Genomic DNA, 24,340 nt, shown 5'->3' with positions numbered 1-24,340 from the left:
CCCATAGCAGTGATCCCTGGCTCTCCGTATGATACGGTAACTTGGTATTCTGTAGTGTTGGCCCATCCCTGCTCAGTAATGAGCCATCAATAGTGTAGGCAGGGATCAATAATGCACCATTTTACAGTTATCTACACTTAGAGGTCATCTACAATTCTGAGAAACCATTATGCAGAGTAACCATCCCAGATGCAGCTAGCTCCAGTACAATCGGCTTAAAGCAAACCCGAACAGTCTCTCCTACCTTGCCGGCCAGAGATCTGTGATGTGTGCACGAGTCCCCTCGCCACATCACCTAGAGATCCAGCATGTAGGATCCGTAGCGACCCACAAGCGCACTGTTCTTTCACTTACCCCTCCTGCCAAAAGCCGCTCCATCGGGTGCAATCTCTTTGGTTCCAACAGTGGTACAACCCCTCCCCAGAGCAGTGGAGTTAAATCTTCACCCCATAGCGGTGGTGCACCATCCGTTCCGGAGTGGCTGTATGCATTTCTCCCTAGAACAGTGGTACACTCTCCTCCCCGTAGCGCTACGCCCTCCCCCCCCCCCCCCCCGCAGCGGTGATATGCTCTCCTCCCCGTAGTGGTGATGCGCCCCCCCACCGCAGCGGTGGTATGCCCTCCTCCCCGCAGCGGTGGTATGCCCTCCTCCCCGCAGCAGTGGTACCACCTCCCTGTTTACATCTTTTACAGCTGATAACTTGTGAAGAACAATTTTTACTTTCCAAAAAGTAGGACAGTAAAAAAAAAAAAAAGAAAAGATTCCTATTCAATACTAAACCTCATGACATCCAATCTATAGATTCCTTTAACAGCTGGATGCATCAAGAAACCACCCTTGTGACCAAGCAGCCATGTGACAGCACAGGTTCTGAATTCTACCTCTACCCAGGAAGTGGAAGGGAAAACATAGGATGACACACTAGTTTGCACATCTCAATAGAGGGGGTAGGACACTTGCAGGTGCAGGCTGAGCGTCCATGAGATCATTTTGTTACCTGTGGAGTTGTTCAAAGATGTCTGTAACAGCCACTTAGTTGGAAAGCACCAGCTTTAGGTTTTGGAATGGCCCGTAGTACATCCATCTTAGAATTTCTTTTAAAATACATTTGGCGTGCAAAAATGGTGCCGCTGCCAAAAGCAACCAGGGTGTTGAATGACCCCAATAATTCTGATTGGCTGCTCCGTACTTTTTCCATTGATAGGCTGGCAGGAATAGGGGACAGGCACGAGGTAAGAGGATGGTCACAGCAATTTGTGGATCAAAGTGAGAGGACATAATGAAAATAATTCCTAATCATAGGATATTGGTTACACTGAAAGTGATTGTGTCCTAGCCCTAGATCACACGAAAGCCTTAAACACACACTAGATGGTTCTTGGCCGAGGCGAACGCCCAGGGCTGAAGTCCCCCTCGATGCGTCGGCAATCTGCCTGGCGGATCAACTCAGCTGAGCACAGGCCAAGGGCATTGTTCTATTCACCACGCCCACTCCATGCAGTCAACTTTCCCCACCCTCCATAGCAACAGAACGTGTGGCTAGCCCAGAGGCTAGTGACACATCTGTGCAGCATCGAGCTCCAAACTGTCACCTGAGGGATCAAGTCCCAGTGGGTGACAGAATTTAAAGGTCTGTGCGCAACTTAAGAGCAAAACATTACTCGCTCCAAAGAAATCCCTCCATAGCAATCCATTTTAAGTGACTATCATCCTCTCTATATCTTACTTGATTTAAAATAAATAAAAAAATCCACATTTGCAGATTAGCTTTGTAATGCAAAGCAGAGAGATTTTAGGGCGGAGGTATATATGAAGTCCTATAACAAAGGCCGACACTGCCCTCTGCTGGCAGAAGTGGTTAAACACAGTTTCTATCAACAGATCTCTCTCCTCTGACACTGACCATAGAAATTAGGTATGTGACTGTAAAAAAAGAAAAACCAATGGAATAAAAAGATGCGTTCACCCATTACAGGAACGGCACCACAAACAAACAAACAAACAGGAAGCAGATGGTATCTGTTTAAAACACAGCCATTATCTTTTTTCTTTGCATTAGGTTAAAAAAGAAAAAAAGTGAACAGAATACAATTTCTAAAAGCAAGACACAAAATCTCTAAAAATATACAGAACTGCCTTAGGCAGGGGAACTACATGTCCCAGCATGCTTACAGACAAAGGCTGGCACAGCGAGGTCTAATATTTCTGTCAGTCAGTGGCTGAGTCAGAGGGCATGATGAGCCTTATACTGCTGCAGCCCCGGAGGCAGTCCCAGAAGTTAAAGGGAACCTGAAACGAGAAGTATATGGAGGCTGCCATATTTATTTCCTTGTAAGTAATACCAGTTGCCTGGCAGCCCTGCTAGTCTATTTGGATGCAGTACTGTCTGAAAAACACCAGAAACAAGCATGCAGCTAATCTTGTCAGATCTGACAATGTCAGAAACACCTGATCTGCTGCATGCTTGTTCAGGGTATATGGCTAAAGGTATTAGAGGCAGAGGATCAGCAGGATAGCCAGGCAACTGGTATTTCTTAAAATGAAATACATATGGCAGCCTTCATATCCCTCATTTCAGGTGTCCTTTAACTTTTTTTTTTTTTTTACACTACTACGATTTTTGTCTTTTTAAGAGTTTCCTTCTATGTCTCCTCCTCAGTCTGTACTGTACATTCTTACAATACTCTCCCTATCCAGCTCCCGGCTTGATTGGGAAAACACCTCCCTGCCCCACCCTGTAGTCATTTCAAGAATGGCTAAAAATGCTTTCATTTTGATATAAAGCGGTCCATGAGTACCTCAGGCGTAGCTGAGGAGCACTTCCTCCTGAACAGGGAGGCGTGGCCTGAGCTGCTGCTCCTCACCCCTCCCAATCATGGATGGTATAGCCCTACAAATCAGAGTTGTACCTTCACTGGGGGCAACAAGTTTCCATCAAAATTAAGGAATTTACAGCCATTTAAACTACATGGAAGGGAAAGTCATTAGGTTAATAAAATCTGAAACTTAACGGGCGAAATAGGAACTCCCATCAATCTCTAGTGGCCTTTCGTGCTTCCTTGTCTGTCTCCAGACTCACCTCCTATACATGCCATCCACCTCTACACATCTTAAAAGTCCATCAGCTTCTACGGTGTCCTTGTGTGGACTGCCTGCCTCTGCCGCCACAGTTCTTTCCTGCACATATCCCAACATTGATCATTTATACTGGTACGGCCGTTTACTTGCATCTTGAGCAGTCCTCTACAACTCCACCCCAAACCTTCCTCTAACATCTACAACCATAATCAACTAGAAGCAACAAGCGAGGACTCTTCTCTAAAGGTTGAGGAACTTTTAACAGAGATTAACTTGGATTGGTGCAGGTTCAGGATTTTGGGTTTTTTTTGGGTTGGACTTGACGGATTTTTTTTCAACCAAACTAACAACAGTCAGTCCTCATGACTGTTTATCTCAGGTTAAAGTTTCTAAACATTTAGAGAAAGGCTTTGGGCCACACAGCTCTGTAAGAAGGTCGTATAGAGTAGTAGTCAGAGAATGGGGCTGTAGGTCCTCCACCAATGTCTAGAGACGCAAGCAGAGGTCAAATAACAGAAGATGCAAAGTTTGATGCCTCTGAGCTGATGTATAAGCTGGCCTGAGCAGGTAGACTTATGGCACATGTATAGCATCGTTGGAAGTTGAAGCACAAATTGTATTTTAACTTACCTGGGGCTTCTTCCAGCCTCCCATAGTGTGTAAGGTCCCTCAGTTTCCTCACCCTTGGGTCACTGGCAGCTCCAAAATTTCTGTGACTGGGGCCCTAGTCAAGCCTACTGCGCCTGTTCACGCGCCTCCACAATTGTGCTCCCATCTCTGGTAGCATTCTGCACATGCACGGTTCATTCTATTGAGAGCCGTGCATGTGCATAACATTCCCAGCAATGGGATCGCAACTGTAGAGGCACGGCAACAGGACCATTAGGTGCAACTAGTGCTCCAGTTGCAGAAATTTCAGAGCTGGATGGGGCACAACGGAGGGTCTTGACACTACGAAAGCCTAAAGGAAGCCCCAGTTACCGTTAAGTAAAAATCCAAATTTTGGGGCAACAGCTTTAAAACACACCATGCCGGTCTGAAGGACGAAACAGATTTAGCCATTTATACACAATATCTTAAAGAAAGAATGTTGCTACGGACAACACATGCAGTTCTCATTTTAGAGAGAGTTGTTCTATACTAGATCTACATTTACCATCCAAAGTATAAAATAAAAACCCTGAATAACAGACCTCAACTTGTGTGGTCTGATCCTTTGAAAACCAATTCATTTCTAAATTGCGATAATGCAATGAAACAACAAACATGGGTTGCTAACGTGAAACCTTAGGTTCTAGTGTTGAAAATGTGTGGAACAAGGCCTCAGTTTGCTCCAGGGGAGCATTAAGAACATTTGCAAGAGAACAGCCTATGGGAGCTGTCATAATACATGGACCAGGAAACAGCTGTTGTAGGCACCGTGAGGAGAAGGACGAGGACACACATGGGATGAGGAAACCGAGGGAGTAATTGACCTTCACAAGTTACGACATGCGTCCAGGCTTCTTCTGTATGCTCTGAAAGAGAGAATCACATACAACCATCATTTTATACAACTCTACACTGAGAAGAGTTATACATTACTGTCCTTGCTTTCTGGACAGGAAGTCAGCTGCGTACTGGAAAATGCTGCCCCCCATTCTGTCATCCTGGCTTTAACATCTTTCCGGACCATCCCCACAAAACGGTGCCTACTCACCCAAAAGTAAATTGCCAAACTCTCTTCTGCATAAGCCAGCTGAAGAAGCGTGTAATATTTGTCTTTGCGTTGATTTGGGAACACAGTAGACCTATGCAGTATTCGGAATTGCTGGTTGTATAAAGGGTACCTGAAGTGACATGTGACATGATGAGATAGACCTGTGTATGTACAGTGTCTAGCACACAAATAACTATGCTGTGTTCCTTTTTTTCTTTCTCTGCCTGAAAGAGTTAAATATCAGGTATGCAAGTGGCTGACTCCGTCCTGACTCAGACAGGAAGTGACTACACTGTGACCCTCACTCATAAGAAATTCCCCTTTTTACCTCTTTCTTGCTCTCAGAAGCCATTTTCTGCTAGGAAAGTTGTTTATAGTTAGAATTTCTTATTAGTAAGGGTCACACTGTAGTCACTTCCTGTCTGAGTCAGCCACTTACCTACCTGATATTTAACTTTTTCAGGCAGCGAAAGAAAAAAAAATGGAACAACAGTTATTTGTGTGCTAGACACTGTACATACACAGGTCTATCTCATAATGTCACTTCGGGTATCCTTTAAGGCTGGCAACTAAACTATGGTCTCTTCCCTCCCACATATACTTAAAGCGGAATATAACCCTGCATTTCAACTTTGCTCTAAAACATTATTTACAGTATATTATATGCAACCAGCATTTTTTTTTTTTACTAGACCAGCATTGGAAGGGTTACACAGGGCTTTAAAGTTCCTTTAGATTTCTGCAGACGCATCCGAAGCTGAAAGAGATACATTTTGTTTACATAAATGTATCTAAGTGTTGAATGTGACTCCTCTCTCTGATTGAGAAGGAGCTTGGAGGACTGCCAAAGAGTGTGTAAACATTTCTCAATAGTTACATTTCACTAAATAGAATGTATCTATCTGAACTTCTGCAGATCTCTCCACAAACTTTAAAGCGGGATATAACCCTGCATTTCAACTTTGCTCTAAAACATTATTTACAGCATATTATATGCAAAAAGCCTTTTTTTTTTTTTACTAGACCAGCATTGGAAGGGTTAAACACAGAGGTTTTAAGTTCCGTGCAGACGTTCAGATAGTTACATTCTATTTAGTTATATGTATATATTTAGAAATGTTACACACTCTTTGGCTGCCCTCCAACTCCTTCTCAGTGAGAGAGATGAGTCACAATAAACACTTAGATACATTTGTGTAAACAAAAAGTATCTAACTCAGCTTCGGATGCGTCTGCAGAAATCTCCAGGGACTTTAAAGCCCTGTGTAACCCTTCCAATGCTGGTCTAGTAAAAAAAAAAAATGCTGGTTGCATATAATATACTGTAAATAATGTTTTAGAGCAAAGTTGAAATGCAGGGTTATATTCCGCTTTAAGGTCTCCATACACTTATCGAGCAGTGGCTGGATAGTGTAATGGGTTCTGCCTCCGACACAGGAGACCTGGGTTTGAATCTGTGTAACCCTTCCAATGCTGGTCTAGTAAAAAAAAAAATGCTGGTTGCATATAATATACTGTAAATAATGTTTTAGAGCAAAGTTGAAATGCAGGGTTATATTCCGCTTTAAGGTGCCCATACACTTATCGAGCAGTGGCTGGATAGTGTAATGGGTTCTGCCTCCGACACAGGAGACCTGGGTTTGAATCTCGGCTCTGCCTGTTCAGTAAACCAGCACATATTCACTGAGGAGACCTTGGGCAAGACTCCCCAACACTGCTACAGCCTATAGAGCGCACCCTAGTGGCTGCAGCTCTGGCACTTCTAGTTCGGGGACTGCCAGCGCTGGATCATCGAGGCTGAACAGGACAGGGGGAAGCCTCATTAGGATCCAGAGACCCCCCCCCCCCCTCCTGAGTAAAAGTGAACCTAAGATGAAACATCTCAGGTACCATACTTACCTGGGGCTTCCTTAAGGCCACTTGGTCCCTCACCGTCTCCCCGGTGGCTCCTGTCCCCCACAATATGGCCTGGAAGCCTGGCCGAGTCACGCTTTGTCGCTCATGCGCAGCATGGCTGTGTGTGCCTGTTGCGCTCGAGTGTTTTGCACCGGCGCAGTACTGCAGGCTCAGAACGCTTCTGGAAACTGGAGCGCGACATGGCTGTGTATGCACAACTCGGCCAAGCCATATTGCAGGGGACAGGAGCCACCAGAGTAGATGATAAGGGACCGAGCAGCTTCAAGGGGGCTAAAAGGACAACTGAAGCGAGAGGGATATGGAGGCTGCCATATTTATTTCCCATTAGGCAATACCAGTTACCTGGCTATCCTGCGGATCTTCTGCCACTAATACTTTAAGCCATAGACCCTGAACAAGCATGCAGCAGATCAGGTGTTTTTGACATTATTGTCAGATCAGTCTGGATTATCTGCATGCTTGTTTCTGGTATTATTCAGACGCTACTGCAGCCAAATAGATCAGCAGGGCTGCCATGCAACTAGTATTGTTTAATAGGAAATAAATATAGCAGCCTTCATATGCCCCTCACTTCAGTTGCCCTTTAAGGAAACCCGAGGGAAGTATGAAACCTCAGATGTGTTTTATCTCAGGTTCACTTTAAGTAATTTCCAGGGGCACTTTTTTCCTTACAGGATTACTTTAAATAGATTAAGGTGAAATCTATAAAAAAAAAATCTATTTATTTGCAGTGTTGTGGCAGTAATACATACCCCTCTGATCATATTCCGATCAGAGAGGGATGCATCTCTTGGTCGATTCTGATGGCCATCTACCAGTGTATGGCCACCTTAAAGGTGCCCATTAGCGGTACAATTGACTAGATCAGGTAACGTTAATAGTATAGATCGACAAAACGATTGTTCTATCAATTCTGTCAATCCGAACAATTCAGTCTGATCAGATTGCTTATGAATTTTTCCTTCTTTGGTGTAACCGATCAATTCGGACAACCGTTCAGGAAATTGGATCTCTAATGGGCACTTTAAGGCTGATAAGCTAGTGTGAAGTGAAGAGATGCCGCCCTCAACAGGGGTCTGCAGATGAGATATTACAGCTTAAGTCTGGCTCTGTATGCTTATTCTAGCCACAGCAAAGGTTGGACAGTCAGTCAATCTGTGACAGCTGGATTTGTAGCATTGCAAACCATCTGAACATGACATCCGAGTGGGCGGTCCCGATCCATCACTGACCTGGTTGATGCTGATGCCGGTCAGCTTCTCCACGGTGTCCGGCAGGCGGTTCAGGATTTCCAGCACTTCTCCTGTGAGCTTGGAGGCGCCGATCTCGCTGCCACCGCTGGACACCATTTTTATCTTTTTCACTTGAGTCAGAGGTTTGCTGATCTCCTCCACAACCTGCAACACAAATGGCAGCATTACAGAAACAGCAAATCACATTATTTCACATCCTGCTTTACAACATCAAATGCACACACAAAAAAAAAAAAAAAAAAAAAAAAAACTGAACCTACAACTGAACAAGGTAAATTTCTAAAGTCTACCTGAGGCAGCACGAAAAACAACAACAAAAAAGTTATATACTTACCTAGGTAGAGAAAAGCCTCTGGACAGTTCAGAAGATTCTAATGTCCTCTGTCCGCCACCATTGCCAAGTGTGGACCCTCAGAACATATCCGGCAAGAGCTTGTCGGATAGGTTATGGAGGCAGCGCTTCTCTCCATTTATAGCTGTACTGGTCCCGCACAAGTATGGCCACTCCTGTACACCAAGCCAAAGCCGCTTGTCTAGGAGTGGCGTCATGCTACTGCACAAGCCCTGGGCAGTGGCGCCACAGAGATGCAGGAAAATGTAATGGGGCCCTAGGCAAGGTTGTGGATTTTGTGCTCCCTTGTGGTCCTTTTGGTAAGCTGAAGTGGAGAGAGGTTAGAGAAGGTGGCAGGTGTGCCCCTTGACACCCACTAGGCCCCAAGCACCTGCCTAGGTTGCCTGGTGGATGACCCTGCTCTGAATGGCGGGGGTCGGGAGAAGGACGTGAGGAGAGTGATGCGCATCCAATGTAGTTTTTCATGAAGCAACCTCGAGCCACATCTACCTGCTGCCTTCTTTCCTTGGCTAAAATGAGAAAACAAAAACCCTTCTGCCTATGATTGGCTGTTTGAAGCAAACACAGTGAAATCGTCACTATTGGTCACTGTCCAACTTTTTCTAGATCACCCCCTAATATCAGAAAGGCAGAATCAGCGGGAAATACCTCAGGCAGCTTCTCCAGCAACATGTCCACAACTGCAGCTTCCTTATACTGCTGGAAGGCTTCGGCCTTCTTCTCCATCTGTTCCGCATCGGCACGAGCACGGACTTCTATAGCATAGGCCTGGGCCTCTCCCTTTATCTAGCAGGAGAAATTATATAGGTATTAACATTCAGACTGTGAGGAGAGACATTCATAAACATTTCTATTCTGCACGCACTCCAGCCAGGGCTCTGCTTCTTCTGAAGGTACATCTTGAAGGCCAGTTATCAGCAAGCATGTTAGCATTAGGTCACACACGTAGCTTAATGGGGAACTTCAGCCTAAACAAACATACTGTCATTAAGTTACATTAGTTATGTTAATTAGAATAGATAGGTAATATAATTTTTTACCCACCCTGTTTTAAAAGAACAGGCAAATGTTTGTGATTCATGGGGGCTGCCATCTTTGTCATGGGGGCAGCCATGTTTTTGGTTGAAAGGAGGTGACAAGGAGCAGGAGACACAGTTCCAACTGTCCTGTGTCCTGATAACCCCTCCCAGCTGCACACGCTAGGCTTCAAATGTCAAATTCAAAATGTAAAAAAATAAATAAAAAATAAATAAATAAAATTGCACCAAAACAGCAGAACGAGAGCAACAACATCAGAAATCCCATCATGCTTTGCACTGCATCAGGGGAAAAAAGCCCGGGCAGTTTTCTTCTGTGCAGCTAAAAATGAGGCTTGGATAAGAGAAACAAAGTTCTGATGCTGTGAAACGTTGCGGATAGCGTCGGATCTGCGGCGAGCGGATGTTACAAGCAGCTAGCAAAGTGCTAGCTGCTTGTAACAAAACAAAAAAAATTATGCAAATCGGCCCAGCGGGGCCTGAGGAATCCTCCTGCGCAGGTTACCCCGAACTGAGTTCGGGATAACCGGCAAGGAGGTTAAAAAGGAAAAGGATCAGCAGGACAGCCAGGCAATGTCCATTATTTTAAAAGGAAATAAACATGTCAGCCTCCATAACCCTTTCACCTTGAGTACCCAAGGAGATGGCAGCTTCCATATTCCACTCATTTAAGTTGTCCTTTGTGTATGTTTAAAATGTCTTAAAATATGCCCATGGTCAAAAATGCAAATACTTAGAAAAACTCATTTTGCCCCAGTTTATGATTTTCATTGTAGCCATGTGTGATTTAATTCCGACACTGCCTTTAGTGATGTCACAGCCGTTACAAATACACAAATAGGAGAAAAGGTCGCTACTTTCATTCTGCGTTATGTAAAACAATTACGCTGTCCACTGACATCACCGCAGTGTGCAGTAGAGCAGAGTTTCTCAAACCTGTCCTGAGGGCTCTTTCACATTAGAGCCCATTTGCTGCGTTTTAGCACAAAGTCGAAACTTTGCGTAACCAAGGTAAAATGAAAGTCCATAGACTTTCATTTTACTTTCACACCCGATGCTGCGTTTCGATGCGTTGCGGTAAGACGCACCCGGGAGCTTTTAATCATTGGGAGCCGGTGTTTTCCCGTCAGGTTAATTACTACCGCCGCTGATTGCGTTGCACCACAACATCCTGACAACACGCTGCAGGGCATAACGTGGGCAGGAAAACGGCTCCTACACGCGTTGCAGATGTGAAAGAGCCCTTATGACTCCCCAACAGTGCATGTTTTGCAGGAAATCTCACCTATGCACAGGTGGGGTAATTCGTGTCTCAGCTTCACCAAGCTGAGACACTAATTACGCCACCTGTGCATAGGTGAGGTTGCCTGAAAAAAATGCACCGCTGGAGAGTCACAAGGACAGGTTTGCACCGCTGGGGGCACGACGGCATGGTGATGTAATTGTGCGCACGCGCAAAACGCTCATGCGCATTACAACCTGCGCCGGTCAACCTGTACTGACTTACCAGCGATTTAGAGTATAGAGTATAAAGGAGGGGTATGGAGGAGAACAGTGGAATCGGTGGGCATAAGGACTGTATCTAATACATGCCTGTTCCCCTCATCCTCTATAACAAAACCCTAACTGTCGCTGCGTCCAGCAGCTGTCCCTGTGTCCCAGGTTTAACGGACAACTGGACGGGACCAAGGAGCGAGCAAGGTGGGCAGCGGCGGGCGAGGTGGGCGCGCGGCGGCGGCCTGAAAAAGACCTAGAGCCTGTTTTTAAACGGGCTTGGGTCTACTAGTTTTTAATAAATCGTTCAGCCCTGGTATCCTTTAACTGGGATCATGGTCACATGGAGAAGGTAAATCTCATTCCCAGGACGATAAGTAATGCTGGGTACACACTGAGATTTTATGGTCGGATTTGCTGTCAGATCGATTACCAACCGATTTCCGAGAATTTTCAAATCAATTTCCATTAACTTTAATAGGAAATGGATCGGAAAATGCTCGGAAATCGATTAGAAAGCAAAATCGGACATGTTGGAAATAATCGATCTGACAGTAAATCGACCATAAAATCTCAGTGTCTCCCAGGCGTGCCCACAATTGGCCGAAAACCCGCTACCCGGTCCCATCAGACTGAAGGGATCCAGCCAAAAAACAGATCAGTTCCAATAATCTGATTGAATTGTTTAGCAGGTTTTCATCTGCTAGTGGTCATCATTTCTGATCAATTATAACGATGATCGGAAACAATTGATCATCCCTGGGATTTTAATTTTTTTAAACTTTTTTTTTTATTAAGATTTTAGATGGCAGTACAAGAAAGTCAGGTACATTATGTAGAATAAACAGTGAGCAGCACTCAACAAAACAGAATAGAGAAAAGGGGTGAAAATGTCCCAACGTAGGCAGTTTGAAACCGTGCAAAACATTCAAGTCTAGGGTGCTTATGGCTAATACATTAGGTGAAGAAGCGTCCCTGGGATTTTATGGTTAATGGCCTCCTATAGAGTTGCTTTGACAAATGTGGTAGAGCCAAGTGCTGCCTGTATTTTTATGCTAGCCCAGTCTGGATAGAGGATCTCTACACTTGTCTTTGAACAAGACTGCTACACTAGAAGTCAGTCCCATGTGAGTGTATAAATACACTAATTCTGCATATTATACATTATCTAGACATCTAAAAAAGTTTCTACAAGCACCCAGTTTACTTACTTTGATGGCCTCAGCTTCTGCCTCTGCTTCTGTGATGAGCTTCATCCTACAAACATTAGGAGAGGCGGTGGTAAACACACTGGTGACAGGAAGATGAGGGGTAGTAAGAAAAGAGAATCCAGCTCACCTCTCTGCCTCGGCCAGTTTCTCCAGACGGTAACGCTCTGCCTCCGCTGGTTTCTTGATCCTGGCCTCAAGTTCCTTCTCTTTTCGGCTGATTTCCTGATCCTGCAGTTGAATCTGCTGAGTCCTCTCCACCACCTGGACCTGGACCTTCTGCTCCTCGATCTTCTGCTTTGTCTTGGCCACCTGGAGGGAAGCAGGCAACAGTTTGAGCTTTGTGTTGACTGTGGCAGACAGCAGTGACGCACTTTCACGGTTATACCTGGAGCTGATAGGCCAGGTCACTCTCTGCCTTCCTGCTGTTCACTTCCAGGTCATACGTGGCTTTCTTCAGCTCGAAGTCTCTCTGGGCTTTGGCCATCTCAATCTCATTAATGTACTGAGCAGAGACCTTCTCCTGAAGGGCCTCGGCTTCCTGTAAGAAGGAATACGGTGTTACCATTCTTCCTTTCATACTGATCATCCTGCTGTTCAGAGTATAGAATCACCTCATAAAATAAACCTGTGATATTAACGGGAGAGAAATTGAGATGCTTACCTCGATAGTGGGAAGTACCTGGATTCTCCTGTCCGTGAAAGAGCATGGCCACATTGCGCAGGATACAACTGGCTCCATGCTACTGTGCCGGGGCAAGACATCCTGCGCCGTGTGGCCATGCTTGTTCACAGATGGTGCAGTTGCGTGGACTCTTCGGCAAGCACTTGTCTGAGCAGTGCTCCAAGCACTGGATCGGTGGAGGCTAGGGTATTAGGGAAAGCCTCTGGATTACCGTATATACTCGCATATAAGCCAACCCACGTATAAGCCGAGGTACCCACTTTTCCCTCATAAACCAGGAAAAAGTGATTGACTCGCATATAATCCCTCTACCCAGTATAGCCCCTCCACAGTAGCTTGATGTGCCCCCAATGCATGTCAGCACCTCTCCCCATAACCAGATGTGTCCCAAGAATGATAAAGCTGTGTCCCTGTTCAATGCACAGCTGACACGTTGCTGGCATGCTGCGCTCCACAAGCCAGGAGACGCAGGTAGTCTTGAGCAGCACACTGTGCACACCATATTGCAAGGGATGGGGAGCACAGAAACAGCAGGGAGCGAGCTAGCAAGAGCAGGATCACTAGTACATGATCCTTACGCTCCTCTGCCAGTAACAAAAACTTCTCCACCATCCGTTCTGCTCCACTGACTTGCATATAAGCCGAGGGGTTAACTTTTCAGCACATTTTTTTGTGCTGAAATATTAGGCTTATATGTGAGTATATACAGTATTCAGAGGCTCCCTCTACTGCAGTAAGTACCCATTTGGGACATTTTTTTTCCCTTTAGGAACACTTCAAAAGAGAAACTCCATAGTTACAAAAGTGCATTGCAGCCACGCAATATCACATTGGGGACATTGGGGAGTATATAGGCACACGTGCAACCTAATGCTAGTCTATGAGTGCCATGACTGCTAGGAGACTGGCAGACGGAGCAAGCCGGGTTACAATCCTAGTGCCTGGCAGAATTCTCTGGAGTTACAGATAACACTTCTGTCTGGCAATCCAATAGAGGAGTCTGGGTTTAGCGGGTCCCAGAACAAACTATACTTGCCTGACTACATTGTGCCAAGTGTACAGTTTGGCAGAGAGGAGATTGTGCTGTGGGACCATTTTGAAATTCTGACCGCTTTGGGATACCAAGACATTTTGGACAATATTATGCTCAAAACTTTGCAGGAACAGTTTGGGGATGGCCTCTTCCTATTTAAAGACTGCCGACCAGTGCATAAAGCAAGGTCCATAAAGATATGGAAGAGCAAGTTTGGTGTGGAAAGTGTATACTATCACTATTTATTTATAAAGAACCAACATATTCCGTGTATTTGGGAAACAGCACATGCTTTCCTTAGATAGGGACTTGTAATTGGACGCTTGCTTGTTGACAGTCAGTATTAAGAGACATACCGTACATCCGCCTATATCCTCGTACCACCCAGTTTTATGGAGCTATTACTAGAAAATGGATGTTTTAATATATTGTGCAATGACATTCATTAGTAAAATTAGCTCTGTTCATTGTAGACACGCAGTTGCAGAACTTGATTTTGTGTGTAAATGTTCTTTAATTACCTGATGTGATGAAACAAATCAGTTTTAAACTAACTGGTCCGAAGCTCAGATACTGGCCACTTTCTGTCAATGCTACAGACTGCCATTTGCTCAGAGAGATTTGCCTCGATCTTTTACCCCCTGCAGGATTAACATAAGGATGATGCAATACAGACAGCCCTGCCCCAAAACTAAAAGGTCAGGTCATGTAATCCAAATTTCAAGAAAGGATTTTTGCACAAAAAGGAAAAGAATGCAAATTCTGATAGAACTGTAGACAATTTATGAGGAGGTAACATGCTATCTTTAGAGTATATGGAATAAATTGCATCCCTCCCTTTACCTCACTGCCTTCAACAGTCTACTTCCAGTATCGGAGGGGAAATAGAATATCATATACCATCATGGATAGACCGATCTGCAGATTAATATCCCAACTTCCTCCCATAACCCCCCCCCCCCCCCCCAACTAGCCACATTCCCCCATGCTAAGTGCGCATTGGATGCTGAGCCTAAAGCTGACCACTAACGGTCCAATTTCTAGCGAAAAATCGTTCGAGCGATCAGAAATTCTGATCGGATTGGTTGTAAATCTCAGTTGATGGGCACAATCGATAATGAACGATTATAAAAAAAAAAATCGTCCGATTGAATTTTCATCTAACCAAAATTTGGATTTTCTTGTTGGTCGTGATAGATAGGAAGCAATGATTGGTTAGTTGATGGTGTAGTGAACGATTTTTCGTCCGATCAGAATTTCTGATCGCTCAAACGATTTTTCGCTAGACATTGGATCGTTAGTGGCCACCTTTAATGTGTTGGTGGAAGCATAGCTACCAACTTGCATCTCAGCTTCTCCCTGGAAGCTTCTGAACTGGCCGCTAGAGGTTTAAGTTTCAGGTTTACTGTCATGTGACCTCAGTAAGTCTGGAGCTCTGTCATGTGACTGCAGTGAGCCTTGAGCTCTGTCATGTGACTGCAGTGAGCCTGGAACTCTAGCAGCCAATTCAATAGCCGCTGGGGAGAAGCAAAAATGAGCAAGGAGATGTAGTGTGCTCTGCATAGGAGGAACATAGACATAGTATAAAAGGGGTGGTGGGTGGGGGTGTGTGTGTGTATAAAATTGCAAAAGGATCTTGTATTATCAGGGTCATAAGGTAATATCTCTCCTCAAAACAGATTGGTGGTAGGGGTTACTATATACAAAATACAAATCTGCTTGCGTTGTGCGATTCCCCCATCCCAATTAATGTGCAGGGAAATGCTGCATATCGTGGAAACGAGCCCTTAGAGCTTCCCTGCTCAGTATTCAGCCCAGAGAGGATTCAGATATCTGGTAACAGACATCAGTGGTCACCTTTATTCCAGCGTCCCGCTTGGCCACAGCCTCTCCTATCCTGGCGTCCTTTTGTACCTGAGCAGTACGAGCCTTGCCCAGGGAGTGGAGGTAATCCTAGGGGAGAGAAGACACAGTGAGGGGCAGATATCTTCCCACCATCACTCCGCCTCCCATGCAGCCATTCTTACCTGATCATCGTGAATGTCCTTCAGTGTATAGCTGACAACGCTGATCCCCATGTTCACGAGGTCAGAGGAGGCCACTTTGAAGACCTGCTCAGAGAACTTCTGCCTGTCCTTGTAGATCTCCTGATGGACAGATGGGAGAGAAAGAATAGGTAAGCCAGAGGCACTAGAAACTTTATAGTGTCTCTATACTGCTCCTCAGTTTCATGGACTTCTGTAAAAATGTTTAAAGAGGAGCTATAACCAAGGATTGAGCTTCATCCCAATCAGTAGCCGATAGCCCCTTTCACGTGAGAAATCTTTACCTTTTCTCAAATAGATCATCAGAGGGGTCTGTATGGCTGATATTGTGGTGAAACCCCTCCCAGTGTGATGTCATGACCATGGTCCTGACAGTTTGTCTGTGAGCCTTGTTGCATTGTGGGAAATAACAGCTGTTTCCAACTGCCAAGCAATCAGTATCCCCCTCTGGGCTTATGTATAAAAAAATAAAAATATCTAGGCATTTTATCCGATTGCCATCTGGAGTTGGGAAGGATTTTTCCCCCTTTTAGAGCTAGTCGGCCAAGTCTTGTAAGGGTTTTTCGCTTTCCTCTAGACCAGTGATGGCTAACCTTGGCACTCCAGCTGTGACAAAACTACTAATCCCATCATGCCTCTGCCTCCCCGAGTTTTGCTTAGAGCTGTCAGAGTATTGCAATGCCTCATGGGACTTGTAGTTTCACCACAGCTGGAGTGCCAAGGTTAGCCATCACTGCTCTAGACCAACTGGGTGAACCAGATGGACTCAACCCAATTAGGAAACTGTAATTTCTGATTGGGAAATGATCAGTTGTAGGATTAGGTCATTGTCGACGTTTGTATGGCTGGCTTAACACCCAATGAATGGTTAGGATAGAGAAGACAGAAAGAACATTTTTGAAGAGGTAGGCTTCATCATTCTTTCAAAAGCACATTGGAAGCCATGGGGAAAGTACAGCAATAGCGGATATAAATTTGGGCAAGAGACTATATTTTGTATAACGTAGTTCTCTGAGTCAGTGAAAAGAGTAAGTTAAAGCACAGGTCAACAAACGTTTTAGGCACAAAATCCCATGACACATATTCAAACTTCCATGAAGCTCTGATGACCAAGGCCGGATTTATACTTTTTCCGCCAGTAAGCCAATTTTCTTGCAGCTTCCCTTCCATGTGCAGCACCCATCTTCTATTCCTTGAGCACCCCCCTCTTCCATGTCTAACATTCATGTACAGCAGCCTCCTTCAGTTCTAAACAGGCCCCTTGGCCAGCAGCTCCCTATTTTCATGTGTTGCTCCTTATTTGCAACCTTTGTATTACACTTTCAGCAATCAATCCCTCTTCCATGTCCAGCCGCCACTTGGCCAGCTGCCGTCTAAGGCCGGGGCCTTGGTGGCCTTTCCAGAAATCTGGCCCTCCTGATGACACCAAAAGGGAGTCCTCCAGCTGGTATACTGTCATAAATAGCAGTAGGATGACCTCCTTATCGGATAAGGTGTACATGTAATTAAGGCGCCTGAAAGTTTAGTTGCAGGATGAAGCCAAAAAGCATCTCACCCTGCTCCTGCAAAAGTCCCAGTGGCGTTAATTACTATTCCCCCTTCAGGCAACAGTGGACCGTGGAATGAGACATAATTTGGCCTCCAGGTATTGCTGGCATACAATTATGCTATTTTTATCGTAATTTGGGCTCCATCTCTTGACAGCACCCAGATTAATTCCTGAGCACCGCTATAGCCATAATTCCCGTTATGGTCTATGGCAGAGCCTGGTCCAGCGCCATTTTCGTCTGACTCAGTAGAATGTACCACTCCTCTTCTCCAGTCAATGCTTTCACAAGGGGGACCATGGCTGTTACAGCTCTTCCCATTCCTATTAAGTGTTTAAATGTTTAACCCCCCTGGCGGTAATCTCGCTAGCTGTGGGGAACTCTATGAGTATTGCATGCAGTGGGAGCTTCTACTCACTTCCCGGGGGATCCAGACGTCAATAGCCGTTCCCCTTCCTGTCCCCGGAGGCTCTGAAATCACTCTGGTGAGATCGCTGTCATTGATCTCACCAAAGTGTTACAGTGCCACCCGGAGGACGGAGGGAAAATTGCAGCGCTGGAGTCCAGGGAGGTGAGTGAGAGAAGGGGCTGCTGCTGGCATTCTGGCAGCATGTGGGTTTTTTTTTGTTTGTTTTTGTTTGTTTTTGTTTTTTAGAGTTTAGGGTCTGAAACTTTTTAAAAAGACCCTAAAATCCGGAAATAATCATACCGCCAGGGGGGTTAAGAAACACTTTTTTTGTGCCAGAAAATACAGCTCTATTGTTTAGCCAAGCCCCCTCCTGAAAAAACGGGCAGTTTTCTGCCTTGCAAATAGACTGTGCCATAGGAGGGAAGTGGCTCTTACAGTAGCCCAAATGTGACACTGAGCCAGTCAATCAAAGAAAGGAGGGGTGAAAGGAAAAGGAGTGTACTGCCAACTACAGTATTCACAGCACCAGAGCTGCCTTAGTGCTTCCCTCCTGCTTTATACAGAAAACACATGTTGCTGCATTGGGTGAAAAATAAATAAATAAATAAAAAAAAAAAAAAAAAAAAAAAAAAAGAGGGAGAACAGTGATCGTGGCTTCATGACCCTATTTCACTTTGGAATTTACACTTTAGGACCGTTTTGATGAGGATTTGGACTAGTGATGAGTAACGGATGAATTCCGAATAAATTTTATTCGGAAATCATCCAGGTAATTAGCGCAACTGAGCGGGCACCCAGGAGCCTTCTGCTTTAATCCGTCCCACGGGCACGTGACTACCGCATTTCCTCCTTTTGGGTTGAAAGAGGAAGTGTGTTAGTCACGTGACCGCGAATTAGAACGCCGAGAGAGATGGATTAAAGCAGAAGGCTCCTGGGTACATTTAACCCTCTAGTGCACTTCTCCACCCCCGCTCAGGTGTGCCAATTACATCAATTACCTGAATGAATTCCGAATAAAACCTTTTCGTAATTCATCCGTTGCTCATCATCAAGTATAAAACCAATTTACTGCTGAGCTACAGGGTAGGGTGTTAAGATATGTGACTGGAGTAATACTTAAAGAGACACTGAAGCGAAAAAAAAATTATGATATTATGATTTGTATGTGTAGTACAGCTAAGAAATAAAACATTAAGATCAGATACATCAGTCTAATTGTTTCCAGTACAGGAAGAGTTAAGAAACTCCAGTTGTTATCTCTATGCAAAAAAGCTATTAACTCTCCGACCAAGTTTAGTAGTGGAGAGGGCTGTTATCGGACTTATATTATCTCAAGTGTTATTGTACTGTTTACTTTTCCTCTGCTAGAGGAGACTTCATTACTTCACAGACTGCTCTGAAAGACTCATTTTGAATGCTGAGTGTTGTGTAATCTGCACATATTAGAGAATGATGCAATGTTAGAAAAAACACTATATACCTGAAAATAAAAGTATGAGAATATTTTATTTGCTGCTAATCTTCTAGTAATTATTCATACTACACAACCAATTCACTATATCATTTTTTTTTTCGCTTCAGTGTCTCTTTAAAAGCAGGGGTCTCAAACTCAATTTACCTGGGGGCCGCAGGAGGCAAAGTCAGGATGAGGCTGGGCCGCATAAGGGATTTCACAATCAGCAGCTCCCGAACACCCCCCCCCCCCCCCCCCCCCGTCCCCTGCATTGATTTTTATTTCAAAATCAAATTCACACTGAAGCAAACTATTTTGCCTATTTTACTTTATAGTTCGATTCAGTGCTCCCATTACAAGTAATCCGCTGCGTCTCCGCCACAAAACGTGGGCTGCAGAGCCCCCAAATCGCCCAAGGGGCAATCCGCCGGCATTTCCTGGAAGGGGAAGAGCTTTCAGCTTCAGCTCAGCCCCTCCTGACGTCAGTCAGTCCTTCACAGAGAGGGGCGGGGAGAGGCGGCTATTGACGTCAGGAGGGGCAGAGCTGAAGCTGAAAGCTCTGCCACTTCCAGGAAATGCCGGCGGATTGCCCCTTGGGCGATTTGGGGGCTCTGCAGCCCACGTTTAGCGGCGGGGATGCGGCAGATTACTTGGGAGCACTGAAGCGAACTATATGGAAGCTTTTGCCGACGAGGGCCACAAAATATTGTATCGAGGGCCACAAATGGCCCGCGAGTTTGAGACCCCTGCTTAAAAGGGATCCAAGCAGGTTTCTTTTTTTGCAGTTTGTCCTGGTTTCTAATAGCTGTAGGTCCCCTTCTCTCTGCCCTTATGTATCCAGGGGAAGGTGTGAAGGTAATCATGTGTGACTTCTCTAAACTGTTTGAAGTTTCTCCCCATCCCTCCTGCTGATGAAAGCTTTTGTTTGCTCACTGCTACTGCCAATTATAGCAATCCTTATCTGCCTGTTCTTTCTGCAGACGGCAGGCCGTGGAAGAAGAGCAATAAAAGCCTCCAACAAATATTTAAATGTAAAAAGAAGAGGTAGAATTGAATTTTTTTTGTAGTAATGAGACATTAATATGCATTTTTATGTGCTATTGAGATGTCTTGGGTGCTAAAAATGGTGCTCGGTTCTGCAATCCATAGTCAATGCTCTCCTACAGTGCCTATGATGGTAGAAGAGATCCCCCCTCCAATCACAGCTTACCTCTACAGTCATGTGAGCCATGATGGCCCGCTGATGACCTTCCAAGGTTTCCAGGGAGATCTGGGCCACCTCGTTCTCGGATTTGCCGAGGAACATCTGACAGGCCGCAGCCAGCATCTCCTTGTTCTGTCCCTGGATCTTCACCTACAAGGAATGGACAAATCAGAAAGAATCTGTGGATCTTGCAGTGCTGAATGGCTTGTGCTTCCTCACGCTCTGCTGGCCACTTTTAGGTGCTTCGTCACCAAATGTAACGGTTGTTTCCCATAAAACACATTGATAAGGCACAGTAATAACATGTGGGTTGGTTGTGATGACGACCAGTTTGGAGACAAGTCAATATTTACAATTATGTATTGCATTTTACATACACTTGAAGGCAGGGTCAATGTACACTTCGACCTTTAGGCCCTGTTCACATTACCAAACGCAGATGGCCGTGCGATCGGAACGCAACGCGCACGAACGCACTCTATCTGCGTTTGCATGCGTTGTGTGACTGATTCCCATTCACTGTAGTGAATGGTACTGCTGCACGTTTAGGCAAAAAATGCGTGCAGCATGCATTCGCGGACCGCACTGGTCCGCAACACATGCAGTGTGAACATCAGATAGTGCAGTCTATGCACTTCTGATGTCGTGCGTGTCTGCCTCCTGCACGCGTTCCCGAAACATGTGTAGTGTGAACGGGGCCTTGCAGTGGTTGACAAGATGGTCACTCTGTCTTGCAAGTAGCCCTATTTTCTTGTATTTCATTGTTCAGTTTGGGCACAAGACACTACACCACCTGGACTCTTCGGTAAACCGATGTTTCTTTTTAGAGATGGGGGGGCACATATGGTTTTGAAGTGCTGATTTTGGGCACTAGATCCAAGAAGCAGAGTGAGGGAAATGCAGTAAGCTACATTCTTCTCATCCAAGTGGCCATACACTGGTCACTGTGGCCAACAGATACATGTCTCTCAGATCGTTATATGATCAAAGAGAGACCTGTTTAAATCCCTCCACACACACTGTATACAGATTTTCAATCGATTTCAGCATGAATTATATTGAAAATCTGTGCGCACTGCCTGCCGGGTCCCTAGGTCTCCCAGTCTTCCCCTGACCAACACCCTAATGCTGGGAACACAACAATGCAATTTCACCAAGCCCTGTTCTGTATGTAGAAGTCTCACCAGTGGAGCAGGTTTCTGCAGCAGGCTGTGTGGACTGGTCTGCATCAGCCTTTCCTGTGTCCTGTACCTGCTAGAGAGGAGAATACTTCTTGCATTACTTTAGATGTACACTAGAGGTCTCTTCTGTGTATCACTATACAGATCTAAAGTGATGCAGAAAAGCCTCTTTGAATGTCTCCTTCGGCATCCTGCCTGCCAGTGAATCACAACAAATGGGGTGAGAAGCAGGAGAGAGAGGCTCTTCCTATTAGCTCTCTGCTGTCTGCCAATGCTATCATATGCTATTTGCTAGTTTACGACAGATCAGAGGGGAAAGTAAATACCGAACATCACTCTTGGGTTTAACGTATGCTCACATCTTTGTGAATTGACATGTGTTGAGGTATTTACCACACAAGTCGGTAATTTACCTCACTGGTTGGATATTTCAGCTTGCTGTAGCGGTAACAGCTTTAGTGAATTGACATTTCACTACATTTTCCTTAAAATCATGCGGTAATGCTTTGAATACTGAAGCCATTGGGTTCCACCAATCTCTCTTCACAGAGAGCTCCTGTGTACATGAAATGGGGATAAACTGACACATGAAGCAATTCAGGAATGACCGTTTCAGCTGATACTTAGCCCAGGTATGAATCATCAGTTTTTGAACCTGGAGCCCAGCTGTAAGATTTTCTGCCTGGACTTACCTGAGCGATGCCAGTGACAGAGATGGGAACTCCATGGCGGGTATAGACCTTCTCACTCTTCACATTCAGGGTCAGTGTATTCAGGGAGATCCTAAAGAGCCAAATCACATGAATTATATATGCAGAGTCTATCACTGTATAGAGTCAGAGACAGGATGTGGTAGCGTCTTACCTCTGAATCTGCTGTACACAGGGGAGGACAAACACCCGCCCACCTGCAATCATTACCGGGGGGCTGCGACAGAATCCTGCAAAGCAGTAACAGAAAAGTATAGGAATTAAATGACTCTAAATAAGTCACCACCCCTACAAACTCTTTCTCCTTCCTCTCTGGGTATACTCATCTCAAAGGCCAGGGAAACATCCTGAACATCCTTAATTATGTCATCTTTGACTCTGGCTAGTTTTACCTCTAATAATTTCACTAGATTTTGTTTAACCCCTTGCGTACCAGCAGCCTCTGGCCCCTTAAAGACCAGAGACTGCTGGTACCAAAAAACGGCACCTCCCGACGAATCACCGCACATACCCACCGCTACCGCCAATCTCACCGCTCCCTCCCCGCTGCAGTTCTCTCGCCCTGCCGTCGTAGCAGAGCTCTGTGCACCGGTCAGGAGTCGTTGTGAGCCAATGTGATTGGCTGGACAGTGATCACACTGTCAGGTGCCAATGAAAGCGGCTCCTGACCAGCTCACAGAGCTCTGCTGTCATAGAAACGGAAGGGCAAGTGAACTGTGACAGTGAGAGTGGCGAGATCGTCGGTAGCGCGTGGCGGACTAGTTGAAATCTACGTCCTGTCAGAGCCACGCAGCTACCTGCAGGATGTAGATTTCAACTAACGCGGTTTGGAAGCAGCTGAATAATCAGATGACAGATGGCTAGATTGCCTCATAGGCTATGTTTAGCCAAAGTAGACAAGACACAGAACATTTATATTGTGCTTTTCTGCTGGCAGACTCAAAGCACCAGAGCTACATGGAGGGTGTGCTCTATAGGCGTCTGTGATCATTAGGGAGCCTTGCCCAAATACTCCTTACTGTTTTACCTACTGGCTTGAGCAGGTATCCCAACCCTGGTCAAAGGTTCAAATCCTGCTTTACAAAGGCAACAGCCTTACCAGCAGGACTAGTTCTAGACTTTCTGCTGCTCAAGGCCGGTTTCACACTGGGGATCGCAGCGCACAAAACAGGCCTTCGGGGATTACAGCGTTAATACGCGGTAATCTTCTGGCCGACAGCCAAACAGGAAGTGATGCTCGCTTGCTCTTACTTCCTGTTTCGGAAATACGGAAGTGCACGAACTGTATTGTAAAAAATACGCCTCCGCGCATGTGCCATTTTCTAAATCCCTGCATCGCCATAGACTTGCATGCCTTCCGGTCTGCAGCACTTCGCCACAGGTTGACGCATAACCAAGCAGTAATGTAGATCTATCCAAGCATCGTGATGCGGTGAAAAAATTACTTCCGTCGCATCGCACCATACCCCGGCAGTATGAAAGTCCCCATAGACTTTCATTGCCCTGCGGTGGGGTGCGGCATAATTATTGCACCTGTGTGAAAGAGCCCTAAAGCAAACCGAAGAGGAGGAGGATACAGGCCTCCCCCCGCCCCATAATGTGAATTATGGCGCTCAGACAGTAATTTGGGCGTTAAAAGCCCAAGCTCAAATTACTATAAAAAAAAAAAAAAAAAAAAAAAAAAAACTATAGCTGGCAGCTGAATTACTTCTTTCCCCGAGTCCATGGCGGCCTGAAGGGGGAATTGTAATTAACACCGCAGGGACTTCTGCAGGAGTACAATGAGCCATTTATCGGCCAGATTTCCCGGCACCTTTTGCATGTATGAGGCAGTCAAGGGCTACTGTACACACACTGGATATCGGCTGAGGCAGTTATCGGCCACCACAGCCTACTTCAATCTAGCCTGTGTAAGGGCCTTAAATAAACTGATGGGAATATGTACACTGCCATTGTTCACTTCCCTCTGATACTACTTGCCGACTGCTGCGGTTCTGATTTCGAACAGCCTTAAATCACACAGTATGCAGTTGC

General features: G+C 45.4%; 1 protein-coding gene across 1 annotated transcript in view; it reads right to left on the bottom strand.

Moving 5' to 3' along the window:
- Positions 1–1,147: 1,147 nt before the first annotated feature.
- Positions 1,148–24,340, bottom strand: part of FLOT1 (flotillin 1) — a 39,216-nt gene continuing 16,023 nt past the window's right edge. Inside the window, exons 3-13 of the mRNA XM_068250428.1 lie at positions 22,461–22,536; positions 22,289–22,379; positions 20,422–20,565; positions 15,785–15,904; positions 15,615–15,710; positions 12,428–12,580; positions 12,170–12,351; positions 12,043–12,088; positions 8,949–9,086; positions 7,928–8,092; positions 1,148–4,596 (exon numbers count right to left, since the gene is read on the bottom strand). Coding sequence (XP_068106529.1) covers positions 4,564–4,596; positions 7,928–8,092; positions 8,949–9,086; positions 12,043–12,088; positions 12,170–12,351; positions 12,428–12,580; positions 15,615–15,710; positions 15,785–15,904; positions 20,422–20,565; positions 22,289–22,379; positions 22,461–22,536 — 1,244 coding nt within the window. The 3' untranslated portion in view covers positions 1,148–4,563. The remainder of the gene's footprint in view (positions 4,597–7,927; positions 8,093–8,948; positions 9,087–12,042; positions 12,089–12,169; positions 12,352–12,427; positions 12,581–15,614; positions 15,711–15,784; positions 15,905–20,421; positions 20,566–22,288; positions 22,380–22,460; positions 22,537–24,340) is intronic.

Source organism: Hyperolius riggenbachi, chromosome 8 (assembly GCF_040937935.1).
Source record: "Hyperolius riggenbachi isolate aHypRig1 chromosome 8, aHypRig1.pri, whole genome shotgun sequence".
In the NCBI taxonomy this organism is placed as follows: Eukaryota; Metazoa; Chordata; class Amphibia; order Anura; family Hyperoliidae; genus Hyperolius; species Hyperolius riggenbachi.
The sequence above is the reverse complement of the archived record's forward strand: the minus strand, read 5'-3'. Positions and strand labels throughout refer to the sequence as shown.